Source organism: Bos javanicus, chromosome 26 (genome assembly GCF_032452875.1).
Source record: "Bos javanicus breed banteng chromosome 26, ARS-OSU_banteng_1.0, whole genome shotgun sequence".
NCBI classification, from domain to species: Eukaryota; Metazoa; Chordata; class Mammalia; order Artiodactyla; family Bovidae; genus Bos; species Bos javanicus.
This window is the reverse complement of record NC_083893.1, coordinates 38,761,584-38,778,255: the sequence shown is the minus strand read 5'-3', so window position 1 is coordinate 38,778,255 and position 16,672 is coordinate 38,761,584. Positions and strand designations below refer to the sequence as shown.

The following is a 16,672-nucleotide window of genomic DNA, read 5'->3' as shown; positions in this document are numbered from 1 at the left end:
ATCCCCCAAAGATAAAATTTTAAGAAGCTTTATGGATTAAAATCTTTTCAATATTTAGGATATTTTAAAATAAAATCTTCCACTGAAATGTAACAGCATGTGTTTCAAAGTAAAAATCATTCCTATTATTTAAGCCCACATCATCTATTTTTAATCATTTAAAAATCACATCTTAAAACCCTTTATCTTCACTATTCTATTTTGAAGTGAGGCGTGGGGGCTAGGGGTTGTAAGACGGAAGAAATTCCCTTTCCTTTTCTATGTGTCACCTGGTTTTAGTCACTTTCTATCATCTTCTCACGTTTCACCTAGAATTGTATGATCTGTTGTAGTAAGATTTTTTTTGTAACCGTAAGACTTGTTTATTTCAAAAATGTCAAGATATTATAATGCTTTACCATAAGCCACAAATATACCGGCAACAAATTATTAACTTTAAATATTGACCGAAGTCCTGAAACCATTTCATTAGAAGACTGTGAGTTCCCAGGTCTGGGTTGAATGGCCCTTGGTAAAGGTCAATTTGGTCCTGCACTGAGTGAGCTCTTTCCTGAAATTCACTCCAATGTTATTGAAGTCTTCGGCCCACACCCAAAGGGTATCATTTAGCAAGCCACTACAAGAGTTATGGCTGCTGAAGACATAATTTAAACAAGGATTAGTCTGGGGAGTGGAAGAATCAAGCTTTCTGGAGTTTAGAATCTGACAAGCAGCAGCTAAGCTATTGAAAGATGAGAGTCTTGAGGGCATTTATCTGATGGTTTTAAAAACCGGCACCTAGATTAATTAAAAGCATCATTTGAAACCTTTCTGTAAGAAAGCAAGGCCTCTGAAACCATTTGCTTTTGGTTTCTCCACATCCAAGTTGTCAGTACTGAAAAGAAACTCAGAAAAAGTAAAAGGCAGTTTTGTTTAATGATGGCATTGTACTTTAATAGGCCCAGCAGCTTTAACACATGATGAGCTGCCGGAGCTCAGGATGCAAAAACTGCTGCTCTCCTGTGCGGAGAAGCTTTAGGGCAGAAGCAGCCACGGGGGCGGATTAAGTACGCCTGCCGATAACAGTTAAAACGGCTGCGGGCTTCAGAGACATTCCAGTGTTCTAAGAATGATATTTCAGTTTTGTCATCATGAACTAGGGGTGCAAGGAAAAGAGGGAAGGGCTTTCAGCCTTGCCATGGAATGCTGAGTCTGTCCCAGCAGGCTGGCTGCATGCAAATCCCCTCCCCTCCCCTGCCCTTCCCAGCCTCTGCGGTCACCTGTTTCCAGGTCCCCAATCTTAATCATTGGGAAGATCCAGGCCAACAAATTTACAGAGATATGTGAGTGAAAGGTTCTTGCACATTCTGATTTTCGACATCCTGACCAAGGGCAAAAATCATGACGTTTCTGACTTCTCAGTTCCTGTAGTCGTGCCTGCTAGTACCATGCTCAGGAAAATGCGATCGATACTCCCCCTCTGTCCTCTTTATTGATCAAATATGGCTACTACTGCCCTGGGAAGAAAGGAAGGGTGGGACCTTACAAAATTTCTTCTCACCACCGTTCAAAGAAGTGAGGCAAAACACTAGAATATGACAAAAACCTTTACTGCAAAAATAAAATCAAAAGGAAACACACAAAAGGTCTGCAAACAGTCTTTCTCACAACTATGATTTCAGCACTAGCGTGCTTGCCAATTTTCTGAGATTCTGAAATGTAAATAGATAGATAGAATTAGTCTTGGGTTTCTTTTCATTAAATGCTTAATCACTTAGCTCATTTCCATAAATCGGCACGAATTCAGTCTCAACTTCTTTTCTTTTTTCACCCGTAACCACCCATTTTCAGGAGAGTAATCTGAAGTTCCTAAGAATGATCGAGCTGATGCTCTCTTGAGTCCAGAACAAAATACATTTGGGTGGTTTAAAATTGTGAACCCAGATCTCCATCTTATTTCAAAAAACAGTCACAAAGGTGCAAACTGTCTCCAATGTTTTCTAATTATTAATGATGAACCACTTTAATTTACTTACAGATTTTCTATCTTATTGCTGTACTCATTTTTCCACTTTATAAAAGTATTATTATGGTAAGAATTTTAACTTACAATGAATTTAGAAGACATCTGCCTTCGAGAATGCATAATAATAACAAAAGATAGGTCCCCAAATTACCCACCAACATAGACAACTCCAAATTTATAGTGTTTGCAAAGTGTGTCTGTCTTTCTCCAAGGCCTGTTTCTCTATTGTTTGGGACAAATATGACTTTTACTTGAAAGCCACATTTTAAATTGTTTACAATGTATTTTGTTAACTGAACTAAATTAAATTTCGCATTCACAAACCATATTTCTCATTTATAACCACTCACAATAATCTTCAAGGAAGAAGTGGTTTTAAACATTGTAAACAATTCAGATTTTTAAAGATACAACAAATTTTATGTTAGAGCTTTCATTATACTGACTGGAACTTTCATTTCTGAATACACGGGTAATGTGGTTACTAGGAGAATTATTTAACTGAAAAGAATGACTTCAACTATGTAAAAATTGAGAAGAGAAAAATAAATTGCTTTTATTTCTAAAAGCTTCTACAGTAATTAGAATATATGCGCTCAAATCTTTAATAGACCCAGTGAGAAGAATGTGGAAGCACTTAAAATCATGGATTCTCTTTAGACATAAAAGAAAAACAGGGGGAGAAATGAAGATTTCAAAATGAAATTTCCACGTAAGTAATTAGTTTTTCTCATTCAGGTGTCAGTTTCTCCGTATTCTTATGGGGAAGGCCCCCTCCATTTCAAAGGAATTTCAGGAGCTATTTTCTCACCCTGAGATGACTACCAAACTCTCAAAGAGAAATTGAAAAGACTTTAAAAGGAAAAGGAAGTAAAAGGCACATTCTTGAGAACTTTTTAATCACTGTAATTCGGTCATTCCATATAAGCCTCCAGACTGTAGCTCTCTTTTCCAAGGCTCTAAAAAAACCAATTTGTTAACCTGACAGACAAAATTACCAAGCGGTGCATTCATTTCAGTGAAAAAATCTAGGGAGACCAAACTGGGGGAGAAAATTAATAATACTCTGCCCACTCCAAGCAAAACATTTTAAAAGAAGCAATCAAATGCTGAGGAGAAAAAAAAAAAAAAAAAGCAAGCTCTAGGCAAATAAGTGTGTAGAGCAGCAAATGTAGGCAGCAGAATTCCCCGGGCAACAGGAGAAACCAGTGAAACTTGCAAAGCCTCCAGTATCGTCACATCCAATGATTTCCCAGGAAAAAATTTCAGAATGGAGAGGGAAAACTTTCCCAGCCCCCGAGCCCACAGGTGTACAACCATATTCCACCACTAGGTGGCGGCTGCAAAGGCTGTGAGCCGGGGGCTGTTTTCTCCGCTTTTTCCCCCTCCAGGACTCACTGCTCTGTTCAGGAGACAGCCCACGAGCCTCTTGGCCCAATTTGCTAAAAATTTTGGGTTAGGAAAAAAGAAAATACTCGGGCTTTAGAAACTGAAGTCACCAGGAACAGCCTCGGTTAAAAGTCTGTTCACACCAAAGCTGGGCAATGGGAAGAACAGACCTGCACATTTCCAACTCGGCTGGAGTTTCCGAAGCAAACCTTCAGGCTGGTGCTTTGGAGACAAACGAAGCTGAAATTACATGAGTTGTTGAGTTGTGCATCACCTACTCACACACCGTGTACAGTGCCACAGGGTGATGGAATCGGCTGGATAAACATGAACCGTTTTACTGCTGGCGAGCAAAATCTTCCTTCATTCATCCAAGTGTGTGAATGAAAAATATTAAGAAGTAAATAGGGCGTTTTCGTGGACTGCTCGCCTTGTACTCTTCTGAAGTCAAGATCTTACCGAGACTGCATTCGACCTTGGGTGTCAAATAAAGCCTCCTCCCATGAAAGGGAAAACCACTTCCTTTTTCATAAAAAGGCTGCACCCAGAGCTCAAATCTTGGCAAAAGAAATGTTACATAAATTCCAGGTGTTCCTAAATATGTATGCTTACCCGCACGGAATCATTTTAGGAAGCATCTTAAGTTTCTGGGCCACTTTCTCTCTCACCCTCTCCCTCTCTCCATCTCAAGGAAGAGTCAAAAAGTGCGTTTATAGTCTCGACTTAGCTTCTTACCCACTCCATTTAGACGGTATTTCCTGCCAACCTAATGCAGAAAATCTAATGATTTTCATCCAAAACACATCTAAGCACTGGCACACTTACCTTTCTTTTTTTAATTAAGCCAAAACCCCCAAAAATCCACTTATCTCTCTCCCTCCTCAATGGGGGAAAAAACCACCCCTGAAATCATGAATTCTTTTCTACATGATTTGCACAGCCATCCTCTCGTTATGTGAACACGCTAATTTCTCAACATCTTACTTTGCCTTTAAAAGGCTTCCTTCCACACGACGGGATTTCCCTAAGAAACATTCCCAGCGGATGGTTTCCAGCAATAACCTATATCAACTCAGCCGGCGCCCCTCCACCCCCAACACACACACACACACACACACACACACACACAAATTCACTCACAGAACCATCCCGGGCCAACTCGGAAAAGCTGTTTGATTTGCATGTTTGCCCATCTCTTCCTGAATGAACGCCTTTCCAACTGACCTTTCAACAGCTGCCGAGAAGGCACGGCACGGTAAGGTTAGAGCTGGAAACTAGGGGATCTGTTTTAGCATCCTAATCCTTGCAACCTCGACGTGACGTTTCCCCTTCTATGCCCAAGTCCAGGTTCCCGGAGCACAAGGGCAGGAACCGTGAAGCGTTTGCCGAGCACTCTCCGAGGTGCCCTGCTCCCGACCAAACTCGCTGCGGGCATCCCGCACCCGCCCGATACCCCGGCTCGTGGCGAAGGCGCCAGGCACGCACCCGCCCTGTCTCTTACCTTCCCTGGCTTTCAGCAAGACCGTGTTGGCCACGATGTTTTCCAGCTCCATTGACAGTCGGCGGTCAGCTAGGGAGCCGGCCGGCGGGGCTGTCAGCGCCTGACGGTGCTGCCGCTGCTGCTGCTGCCGCTGCTCGGGCTGCTGCCGCTGCTTGCCGGAGCCGGGAGCGAGCAGCCCGCCTAGCCTACCGCATTATTCTTTGCTCTTATCCCTCGGAGTTTCCACCTCTGCAAAGAGGAGCCGCCGCCGCCGCTTCTTCCTCCCTCTGTGTCCCCCCTCCCCCCCTCCCTCAACAGTTTCCCCCCCACCCCCCACCCTGCGCGCTGCTCTGTCACTCCATTCTCCTCCCCTCGGGCTCCCGCGGATGCTTTAATGCTTCGGATGCTTCTGCCTCCCCTCTGTCCGTCCCGGGGGTGTGGTACTCGCAGGCTCGGGGCGGCCGCACTGCGCAGGCGCTGGGCCGAGCCACGCCTCCCGCTCCGGCCCTCGCGGCGCGGGGCCTGCTGGGACTTGTAGTTCGGCCCCGCGCGCTGGGCTAGGGCCGGGACTGGCGCGCGGCTGCGGGAATCCGAGAACCGCCCCGGGACTTGCCTTCGGAGGGAAGGCGTTGGGGGCGTGCAGCGAGGGAGTCAAAGGCGGCTCGGCGGAGCTGAAGCCCGCCGCCCACACCCACTCCAGTCCTGGGGCCCGTTCTCGCACATCCATGCCCGGGGAGGAGGGGTCGTCCCGCTCGCCCGCTTCCCGCCCAGCCGAATGCCCGGAAAGCGAAGTGCACTGGCCACGGCGAGGGCGGGGCGAAGCGCTGCGTCCGGGCAGGAGCCGGTGCCGGTTCTGGCCCCCCGCGTGGCGTGCTCGGGGTGGAAGGGAGGTCAGGCTGGCCGGACCTGCAGCCCGGGCCTGCAGCCCGGCTTCCTCCGGGGCACGCCAAGCCCACGCGGGCAGGGGGCTGCAGCCCAAAGGCAGCCAGGCGCGCCCGCGGGCCCCGCACGCGGCGGCCGGCCGAGGTGCTGCCGTCGCACACGCGCTCGGTGGATGACAAAGGTGTACTTTGTTTCTCGTCCGAGGGCGCGAAGGGGGATCCGCGAGTCGGCGGCGACTCGGCGCTGGCGGCAGCATCGGTACCCGCGCAGCCTGAGCGCCCCTCGGCGGCCGCGGGGTGGAAGCGCCGCGGCGGGGCCACGCGGACGACGGGTCCACCTCCGGCCCTCTGGACCCCGGGACACCCGTCTGCGACTCCGGGGATCCCGGCGTGGGATGCGGACCGGTTCTGCTAATAACCTGCCTTCCACCACGCGGGGCCGCGAATCAAGAATCTTCATTCCAACCCAAACTGATTCATATTAATAAAAATGCAAACGGAATCGCCGGGGTCAGAAACATGAGTAAGTTCAGCACCAAATCTGTGTTGGACATTCGTTTCCCAAGTCCAGGCTTATTCATCTTGGAGCTCTTAGTGCCTTTCCACTGTATGCTCAGAACGTCGGGCCCCATATCTGCGCTTGGCTTCGCCTCCTTGCTGCTTCCGAAGGCCTCGCCCGGGGGAAACGGGCGGTGGGACACCCCGGATCTGCGACAAGTGTCCTCCTATCTGGGAGAGGGGCGGGCTGACCCCCCAAAACAGTGAGATCTTTGCCTTTTGCGCACCCTGCGGGCCGGATATCCGTCCGGAAGCCGGCTCTGGGTCTTCTCTGTCCAAAAAGAGGAAATCTTCCACCCTCAAGGGCTGCCAGGAAGTGGCAGGGAGGTGCAGACAGAAACGAACAATTACTATGCATTGGAGAATATAAAGAAATTAATAGACTTTTCAGGCCTTGGAAACTAGGGTGGTCGCTGATCTAACAGCTCTGGATTGTCTTGTTTCCTGATGGAGTGTATCCATCATCACCACTCCCTAGTGTCTGGATTTGGGTGAGTGGGTCTTCATGGACCTCACTTGTGTGCAAAGTAGGGGGAATATCAGTTTGCCTTTCAAAAGGCAGGGAGCTGAGCAGATGATTTCTTAGGCATCTCCCACTCTAGGCATTACTATTCTAAGCACCCCAGGCTTGGTCTTGGCTACATAGCCACCTACTTAACAATGAAAGCCCTAACTTACAATCAAAGAGTCTCTCAGAGAGAGAGAATCAGAGCGGGCAGCATCTCGTGCATGTGAGTACTAAGTCGCTTCAGTAATATCCGAAAGTTTGCGACCCTATGAACCCTAACGTAGCCCGCCAGGCTCCACTGTCCGTGGGAGTCTCCAGGCAAGGATACTGGAATGAGTTGCCCTGCCCTTCTCCAGGGGATCTTCGCCATCCAGGTATGGAACCCGAGTCTCTCCTGTCTTCTGAACTGGCAGCCGAGTTGTTTACCACTAGCGCCACCTAGAGTTCACCAACTGCAGTAGGCATTTTGCCCCTTGCCGGTAGCCTAAGGCCTGATCCAGTCCAAACTTTACTTATTTGACTGACAAAAGCAACTAAAGGGCTCCCTGCTTCCAGTTCAAGGCAGAGTAGAAGGACGTGCGCTCATCTCCTGCGAGAGCACCAAAATCGCAGCTAGCTATTGAACAACCATCACAGGAAGATGCTGGAACCCACCAAAAAAAGATACCGCCCCCCCCTCCCCCCGCAAAAGACTTTACATGGTTAATTTCACTGAACACAACATCCAGATGAGGTACAGAACAAACCTGCATTTTATAGATAAAGTCACCAGGTTAGGAGATGTTTTATAACTTGCCCAAAGTCATACAACTAATAAGAAGAAAACCTACAGAAGACCTACCGATTTGAACCTAGCAATCAGACTCGGAGTCTATGCACTTAATTTCTGGCGAGCAAAGTACCTAACTGGGTTGCAGTTGTTTTGTTTGGCTCCCAGAGTAAACTTAAACTGTATTGTAAGAAAGCAAAGTAGGCAGTTGGCTAAGTGATTAAGGGGAGGGGGGTGGTTTCCATTCCAGATCATAACGCCAACATTATAACTTCATTCCTTCCCATTAAATGCATTAATGACTCATAGTCCTCTTGAAAAATGGGTTTGATTCAGGAAGAGTAGTCTATTAAATATCAACAGGTAAGTTGGGAATCTCGTTGGCAGAGAGCAAGAATGGAAATCCAAATGGAGAGCAGGCAATTTGGGGAGGGATGGGAATACACCAAAGACAAATACTGACTTCCCAATCCACTCAGGGTCAGCTGGGCCAGAAATGAGGGATAAACCGGGACTCTTCCCATTCTTCGGTCAGCACCTGTATTGTGTGATAAAGCTGCTTGGTTAGAGCTCTTATAAATTGAAATGAACTATTCTGAAAGTCACAGACCTATCTTTGTCCTAAAACATGGATTGCTTTTGCTTGAATAATCAAATTGGCTTTCTGAGCAGTGCTGGAGCTGGAGTTTCCTTCCCTCTCCTCGTGTCACTGCTTTCTAATCATCAGGAAACAGCTGGAGAGACAGGGCTTTCATTCTCCCATTTTTTTTCTCTTTCTTCAAAGTTTACCTTTATGTGCCAAGCACAGCAGGGAATACCAAAGTGATTTCCCAGGAGAGTCCACCGCTAGGAAGACTAGCAAACTGGGAGGAAAACCACTGAGATAAAACGGAATAAGAGTCACTGTGGACACAGACACAAAGGACTTTGGAAGCAGAGAGGAAGTGATTTCAGGGACTTAGAAAGAATCCGAGAGGAGAAATGAGAGCTGACAGTGGGCCTGGAGGCATGAAGGAGGTTTCCGGTTACGTTCCCACCTCTCTGAGAACTCCCTTCATCGATGGACCCAGTGGTGACCAACTCTGACATTAAAAACTTTGCAGACTTCCCTGGTGGTCGCTGCAGGGGACACAGACTCAATCCCTGCTCCAGGAAGATTCCACATGCCTTGGGGCAACTAAGCCCCCGCACCACAACTACTGAGCCCACACTCCTAGAGCCTGTGCTCTGAAACAAGAGAGTCCACGGCGGTAAGAAGACCTGGCACCACAGTGAAGAGTAGCCCTCACTCACCGCAACCAGAGAAAGCTGCTGAAAAGCAAGGAAACCCAACGCAGCCAAAAATAAGTCAATACATTTTTTTTTAATGTTTTATTTTTTAATTTTTGGCTGTGCTGAGTCTTCTCTGCTTTCTCTGTTTGCAGAGAGTGGGGGCCACTCTCTAGTGGTGTGTGGGTCTCTCCTTTCCTTGGCTTCTCTTGTTGCAGAGCATGGGCCCTAGGTGTTTGGGCTTCAGTAGCTGTGGCTCATGGGCTTAGTCGCCCTATGGCATGTGGCACCTTCCTGGACCAGGGATCGAACTGGTGTCCTCTGCACTGCAAGGCAGATTCTTAACCACCAGACGACTTGGGAAGCTCTAAATAAATTAATTAAGAAAAAAAACACTTTGCAATATTGTAGACCACAACTGTTCTTCCCTTTATTTAGTATTTTTCTTTAAAGTCAAGTTGCTTGAAAAGAAAAAAAAAAAAACTTCTATTATCCTAACCAAAACATTTTTAAAATGTGAGTAGTAGTAGAAATACCACACTTTCGAAAAACCTGACCTCCAAGCAACATGTGGGACAGTAACAGCCTTCAGTTTCAAGATTAACTGGCTGATCATATAAATCTGTCTGGAGGCTTCACCTCAGTGCTGCGAGATAATCATGGCCTGTAGACATCCAAATGCTCAGCTTTGTAACAAGACTTTACCGAGTCATCTGTGGGGGTCTCGACTGCAAGTTCAGAAATAAGATTCCGGCCACAAGTGATCTCCACGTTCCTCAAACTGAAGCAGTTTAGCATGACCTTTAGTGAGAAAGAAAGGTCCCCTTTCTGATGCTGTGTTCTGTTGGGAGGGTCCCCATAGTAGACTTAGGCCCTGAATTGTTACAAACTTGTTGTCTCCATTGTAAAGGAAACTAAAAATGTTAGTCACTCAGTCATGTCTGACTCTGCAACCCCATGGACTATAGCCCACCAGGCTCCTCTGTCCATGGGATTCTCCAGGCAAGAGTACTGGAGTGAGTTGCCATTCCCTTCTCCAGGGGATCTTCCTGACCCAGGGATTGAACCCTAGTCTCCCATATTGCAGGCAAATTCTTTACTGCCTGAGCCACCAGGGAAGCCCAAAGGAAACTGAGCCTGGGAGAATTAGGTCAACTGATGAGCCTAATTACTAGCAAGGCTAGTTTTTTAGGTGAGTGCCTGCCTTCCCTGAGGGCTTCCCCAATAGTTCATCGGTAAAAAATCTGCCTGCCAAGCAGGAGACCTGAATTCGATCCCTGGGTCAGGAAGATCCCCTGGAGAAGGAAATGGCAACCCACTCCAGTATTTTTACCTGGGAAATCCCATGGACAGAGGAGCCTGGAGGGTTACAGTTCTTGGGATTGCAACGAGTTGGACACGACTTAGCAATTAAACAACAATCAACTGCCTTCCCTACTCAAAGGCCCGAAATGTGTCTTTTTCATCTTTTGATTCCATTCTCTGTAGAACCTAGTAAGTACCTTATACATAGTATTGGGCAGTATTTGCTGACTCAGAGCACATGCCAAGACACAGCCCAACCTAGGCCTCTGGGGTGCTAGTTATTCTGCACTAGTTAATTCTCAAAATGTCTTCATCACTGCCCGATCAGAGATTAAAAAGGAAACGTAGGGGAGTCTGGCCTCCTGGTCAGAGAGGTCAGTCTAAAAAGCCAGTCAGTTCCTGGGATGATTTCACCTTCTGCTGGTACCTCCATCCTCAAATCCAGCTGTCTTCAGCAATCCGCCCAGGAGTTAAGGCAATCACACAATTTTAAGGAAGACTAAGCAGACCAATTTCAATTCACTTTACAGACTTGAATAAAATACAAGCTATTTACCCTCCCCCCCCAAAATGGGCATTTTTTGTTTATTCCGTGCCGAGCAATCAGATAGATTTACATGACGGAAAAAATGCTCAAATTGGTAAGGAAATTACACAGTGAAAGCATAAAAATTAATTCTGAGAGGAAGGAGGAAAAACAGACTCTTTCTTAGTAATCTGTTTAAAATTACAATGATTTTCTGTTAGTATGGATAAGGAAAGAATCCAAGCCATCACTGATGGTCTTTTTATGATTAGCATCTATCAGGCAGGTCATTCGGAGAAGGCAATGGCACCCCACTCCAGTACTCTTGCCTGGAAAATCCCATGGACGGAGGAGCCTGGTGGGCTGCCGTCTATGGGGTCGCACAGAGTCAGACACGACTGAAGCGACTCAGCAGCAGCAGCAGCAGCAGCAGGCAGGTCATTTGTTTGAGCATGGTAGCCTACCCTGGAAATGGGGATAAAATCTTGACAACAAAGGTAGAATTGCTTTTTAAAGAGAAAAAGGTGAGCTGAATTAAATTCAGTGTTAGGAGCCTTTAAAGCCAGATGACTCATGGATGAGAGGGCTCCGGCAATTTCGACCTTAATGCTGCAATAACATAAACTTTCTCTGACTCCAAAGACTCTGAGCCTAATTATCTCTGAGACTTTGATATACGCTTTGACTGTCCTCAGGCCACTGTGGGTAGGTGAAAATTTAATTGACCCAATAAAAAGGAGGGCATTCTTGCTCCCTTACTAAAAGTCTAAGCTAGTCGGTTATACGCTAAAGGGAATCTAACAAATCAGATCAGATCAGTGGAGTTTAAAATATATAATGCTTTGCACAGTTTGTTTTTTTGACAAATATGTAAAATAGAGTATAGTCTATAATTTGGAACAGCTCAGTTTCCTCCAGTAGGAGAAAAGGCGTGGGTTCCCTGCCATTGACATGAGCTTGCACAGGAAGCCGGCAGGTGGGAGCACTCCTTCCACTTCTCTGTCGTTCCTCTCCTCTATGGAGAGAGGATGCCATCTAGCACGAACTCTGGAGAGCTGCAGCTAGCCCCCAGGTGGCAAAAGGAAGCCTCAGGTTCCACGTTTGTGAGCTAAAATGAGCCCATGAGTGTGGTAGGCGACTCAGTACAACACAAACCATCCTCACCTGCTACAAAGGGAATTCTGCTCTTGACGTGGTCGTCGGGTTAGAGAATGTTTCAGTGACTTATATCTCAAGCTCCACAACCCTCCTGTGTTCCGGGATCCAGCTGGGATTCCAGAGAATCCCCACCTCTCCAGGCTGAATCTGGCCTCTCTGTGTTTCAGGGAAGTGGAGGAAAGATTGTTGTTGTTCAGTCACTAACTTGTGTCTAACTCTTCGTGACCCCATGGACTCAGCATGCCAGGCTTCCCTGTCCTTCACCATCTCCCAGAGCTTGCTCAAACTCATGTCCTTGAGTTGGTGATGCCATCCAACTATCTCATCCTCTGTCGTGGTCAAAGTATTGGAGCTTCAGCGTCAGCATCAACCCTTTCAATGAGTACTCAGGATTGATTTCCTTTAGGATTGACCCGATTTGATCTCCTTGCAGTCCAAGTGACTCTCAAGAGTCTTCTCCAACTCAACAGTTCAAAAGCATCAAGTCTTTGGTGCTCAGCTTTATTTATGGTCCAACTCTTACATCCATATATGACTACTGGAAAAACCATAATTTTGCCTATATAGACCTTTGTCAGCAAAGTAATGTCTCTGCTTTTTAATACACTGTCTAGGTTGGTCATTGCAGCCATGAAATTAAAAGACACTTACTCCTTGTAAGGAAGGTTATGACCAACCTAGATAGTATATTGAAAAGCAGAGATATTACTTTGCCAACAAAAGCCCATCAAGTCAAGGCTATGGTTTTTCCGGTGGTCATGTATTGATGTGAGAGTTGGACTGTGAAGAAAGCTGAGCGCCGAAGAGTTGATGCTTTTGAACTGTGGTGTTGGAGAAGACTCTTGAGAGTCCCTTGGACTGCAAGGAGATCCAACCAGTCCATCCTAAAGGAGATAAATCCTGGGTGTTCACTGGAAGGACTGATGCTAAAGCTGAAACTCCAATACTTTGGCCACCTCATGCAATGAGTTGACTCATTGGAAAAGACCCTGATGCTGGGAGGGATTGGGGGCAGGAGGAGAAGGGGACGACAGAGGATGAGATGGCTGGATGGCGTCACTGACTCGATGGACATGAGTTTGAGTGAACTCTGGGTGTTGGTGATGGACAGGGAAACCTGGCGTACTGTGACTCATGGGGTTGCAAAGAGTCGGACACAACTGAGTGACTGAACTGAACTGAACTGAGGTTGGTCATAGCTTTTCTTCCAAGGAGCAAGCAAGCGTCTTTTAATTTCATGGCTGCAGTCACCACCTGTAGTGATTTTGGAGCCCAAGAAAATAAAGTCTCTCAGTGGTTCCATTGTTTCTCCATCTATTTGCCATGAAGTGATGGGAGCAGATTCCATCATCCTAGTTTTTACAATGGAATATTATTCAGCCACAAAAAGGGATGAAATATTGATACATGTGACAAAGTAGATGAACCTTGAAATCATTTTACTAAGTGAAAGAAGCCAGATGTAAAAGGACAAATATTGTATGATTCCATTTATATGAAATATCCAGAATTCAAAAAGACAGAAACATGTATTGGTTATTAGGAGCTGGGATACAGTGATGGGGGAAGAACTGCTTACTGGGTCTGGGGGTTTATTTTGGGATTATAAAAATGGTTTGGAATTAGATAAAGGTGGCAGTTTCCCAACATAGTGAATGTTCTAAATGTCACTGACCTGTTTCCTTTAAAATGGTCATTTTTATGTTGTGTTAATTTTATCTCAATAAGAATAAAATTTTTAAATCCAAGTAATAGTTGGAGAATACCTAGGTTGGATTAAGTGATTAATAATATTAATGTGCTGGACTTCCCTGGAGGTACAGTGGATGAGAATCCACCTCCCAGTGCACTGGACACCGGGTTCGATCCCTGGCCTGGGAAGATTCCACATGCCTTGGGCAACAAAAGCCTTTGAGCCACACAACTACTGAATGTCGTGTGCCTAGAGCCTGTGCTCTGCAACAAGAGAAGCCACTGCAATTAGAAGTCTGTTCAGCACCACACCAAACAGTAGCCCCCAAGCAGCTGCAACTAGAGAGAGCCCACGCACAGCAACGAAAATAATTAATTACAAAATAGTGCTAATATTATTAATATGCAAAGGAAATTAAAGAGATATTAAAGGCCAGAGAAATGAAAGATGCATAACCAGAAAGTTGCAGGACTGGGTCCCAAGACCAGTCTCTGATTCTTTATGCCACGCTGTTTCCATTCTACTTACTGTGTGATCTTCCAGAACGAGAGGAAAGGCGTAGCATTTTTACCAAGTGCACCAATCTTGCAGGAAAGAGAGAATGTTGGCAGGAAGCCTAGAGTCCAGAGAATAGATAAATGGACAGAGGGAGTGGCAGAGGAGAAGAGGAAGCAATTGAGAAATGGAAGAGTGACCGGAACATGCTTGCTGAACAAAATCAGGAGAAGGGGCGGGAGGGACGCAGGCAAGCTGGTTGGCATGGTGGTAGGGTGAGACTCCACTGAAGGAAAGAGGCCTTGAGCCACGATAAGCACTCCCCAGTCAGGAAACTTCGGGTTAGGAACTCTGCCACCTGCTAACCTGCAGGAGCTGATCCACTACTCCCCCCGGCCCCCAGCACCCTTCTCATCCTTTCTCCCCTCTGAGATGTCAGTTTCCCACTTGGGAAGGACCAGAGACAAGACAAAAACAGGAAAGCATCTTTATTTTCAACACAACCTCTGGTCCCACTTCTACTCAACCTCTGCCCACTCTGGCCTCCAGGATCTCCCACCCCTGGGAAAATTAGAAGCAGCTTCTCCTTGCACAAGACTTAGGGTCCCTCCCCTAAGTGGCCTTAACAGAGGGGGGAGCTGGAGCCCATAAGAATGCTTTGAAAATGGTGAGGTTGAATGGAATCCTTCCATGCTCCATGACGAGGCACCAGTATTTCTGAACCATTGATGACTAAAGGGAATCACAGAAAACTTAGGCAAACAGTGCTTTGTTGTGGTTGTGGTAGGGGTGGAGGAAAAATTCATCTGAAAGGAAAGAAGGCTCTTTTATTTTGGGAAAACACTTTCAGGGCTTTTAGTTACTTGAGAATCAAGCCACTACCCACTCTGGAATGGGAATAAAGAGGAATTGAGCTGGGCTGCACATTCTCTAAAAACATGTCTTCTTCAGGGGAGGCTGATCACAGGATGCTTTCTGGGAGAAGCCAAGGTGGGGGTGGGGAGGGCCGGGATGGGAAAAAGAGGTGAGATCAAGGGTGTTCCCTGTGATATTTTCCCAAGGGAGCAGATCCCTGCAACGTGGGGAAGGAGGGCTATTGCAAAGGAGAAAAGTGGTCTCTCAGGGGAGCCTAAAGAGCTGGGAAGGTGACAGAGAGCATTAAAGGGATAGCGTCCACCCTGCTTTATGCTTGTCTTGTTTGCATTATAATCCCCAGCTGTAATCCCCGAGCCTTCTATTTAAAATGATCACTCATCTCTGCTGGCATCCAGGAATTGAGGGAAAGACATGTGACCATCCTGGGATCCAGAAATGTAAACAAGACAAGCAGCCCAGAAAAGCCTCTGGGCAAGAGGGGAGCTGAGAAGCCCAGAGCAGTGCTGATGCCTGAGGTGAAGGGAATGCCTAGGATCGATATGTATGGGCTCAGTCACTCGGTCGTGTCCGATTCTCTGTGGCCCCATGGACTGTAGCCCTCCAGGCTCCTCTGTCCATGGGATTCTCCAGGCAAGGATACTGATGTGGGTTGCCACACCCTCCTCCAGGGGATCTTCCCAACCCAGGGATCAAACCCAGGTCTCCCACATTGCAGGCGGATTCTTTACCATCTGAGTCACCAGGGAAGCCCAAGAATACTAGAGTGGGTAGCCTATCCCTTCTCCAAGGGAACTTCCCAACCCAGGAATCGAACTGGGGTCTCCTGCATTGCAGGTGTATTCTTTTACCAGCTGAGCTACCAGGGAAGCCCCAGGATCAATATGGACAAGACGTAAAGATGCTCTTGGGAATCCCAAGAGGTCCTGGGAATGGGGACTGGTAAAAGGCTGGACCACTTTCTAATCTAGGCTAGGAGGGATTCTGGCTGTTGGACTTTGGGGTGCTAATTTTAATGACATTTTTAGTAGCCCAACATGCCAGAGAAGAACCTAACAGTCACACAAGGTGTCATCATTACCATTTGTTCCTTCCTTCCTTTGACATTTACGGGGTGACTGTTAAGTAGGAAGCATAGTTAGGCACCACGGGATGAGTAAGACCACAAAGATGGGTAAGACACATAGGCTTTACCTTTTAACAGCTTCAGGTATTTTGGGCGGAGAAGGCAATGGCACCCCACTCCAGAACCCTTGCCTGGAAAATCCTATGAACGGAGGAGCCTGGTGGGCTGCAGTCCATGGGGTCGCTAAGAGTTGGACATGACTGAGCGACTTCACTTTCACTTTTCACTTTCATGCATTGGAGAAGCAAATGGCAACCCACTCCAGCGTTCTTGCCTGGAGAATCCCAGGGACGGGGGAGCCTGGTGGGCTGCCGTCTATGGGGTCGCACAGAGTGGGACACGACTGAAGCGACGTAGCAGCAGCAGCAGCAAGTGTTTTGGGACAACCAGTCACATGGAGCAACTGGAGTGGAAGCAACTGGAGTGGAAGATAGATCAACAGGAGACGTACAGAGGGCTGAAAGAAGCCTGCTTTAAACTGCCTGGATGCAGTGTCGGCAAAATCGCCTAGAAACCACTTGCACTCATCGTGGAGGGAGTGTAAACTGGCACAAGCCCTCTGGAAGGCAATTGGGCAACACATAACAAAATGTACTAAAGCACACACAGCCCTTAGTCACAGCAGTGACAATTCCAG

At 46.9% G+C, this 16,672-nt stretch overlaps 1 protein-coding gene across 1 annotated transcript in view; it reads right to left on the bottom strand.

Annotated features, from left to right (window-relative positions):
- The window catches only part of GRK5 (G protein-coupled receptor kinase 5), a 228,524-nt gene extending 223,370 nt beyond the window's left edge, over positions 1-5,154 (bottom strand). Inside the window, exon 1 of the mRNA XM_061403631.1 lies at positions 4,896-5,154. Within this exon, the coding sequence (XP_061259615.1) occupies positions 4,896-4,947 (52 nt within the window). The 5' untranslated portion in view covers positions 4,948-5,154. The remainder of the gene's footprint in view (positions 1-4,895) is intronic.
- Between the last annotated feature and the right edge of the window lie 11,518 nt (positions 5,155-16,672).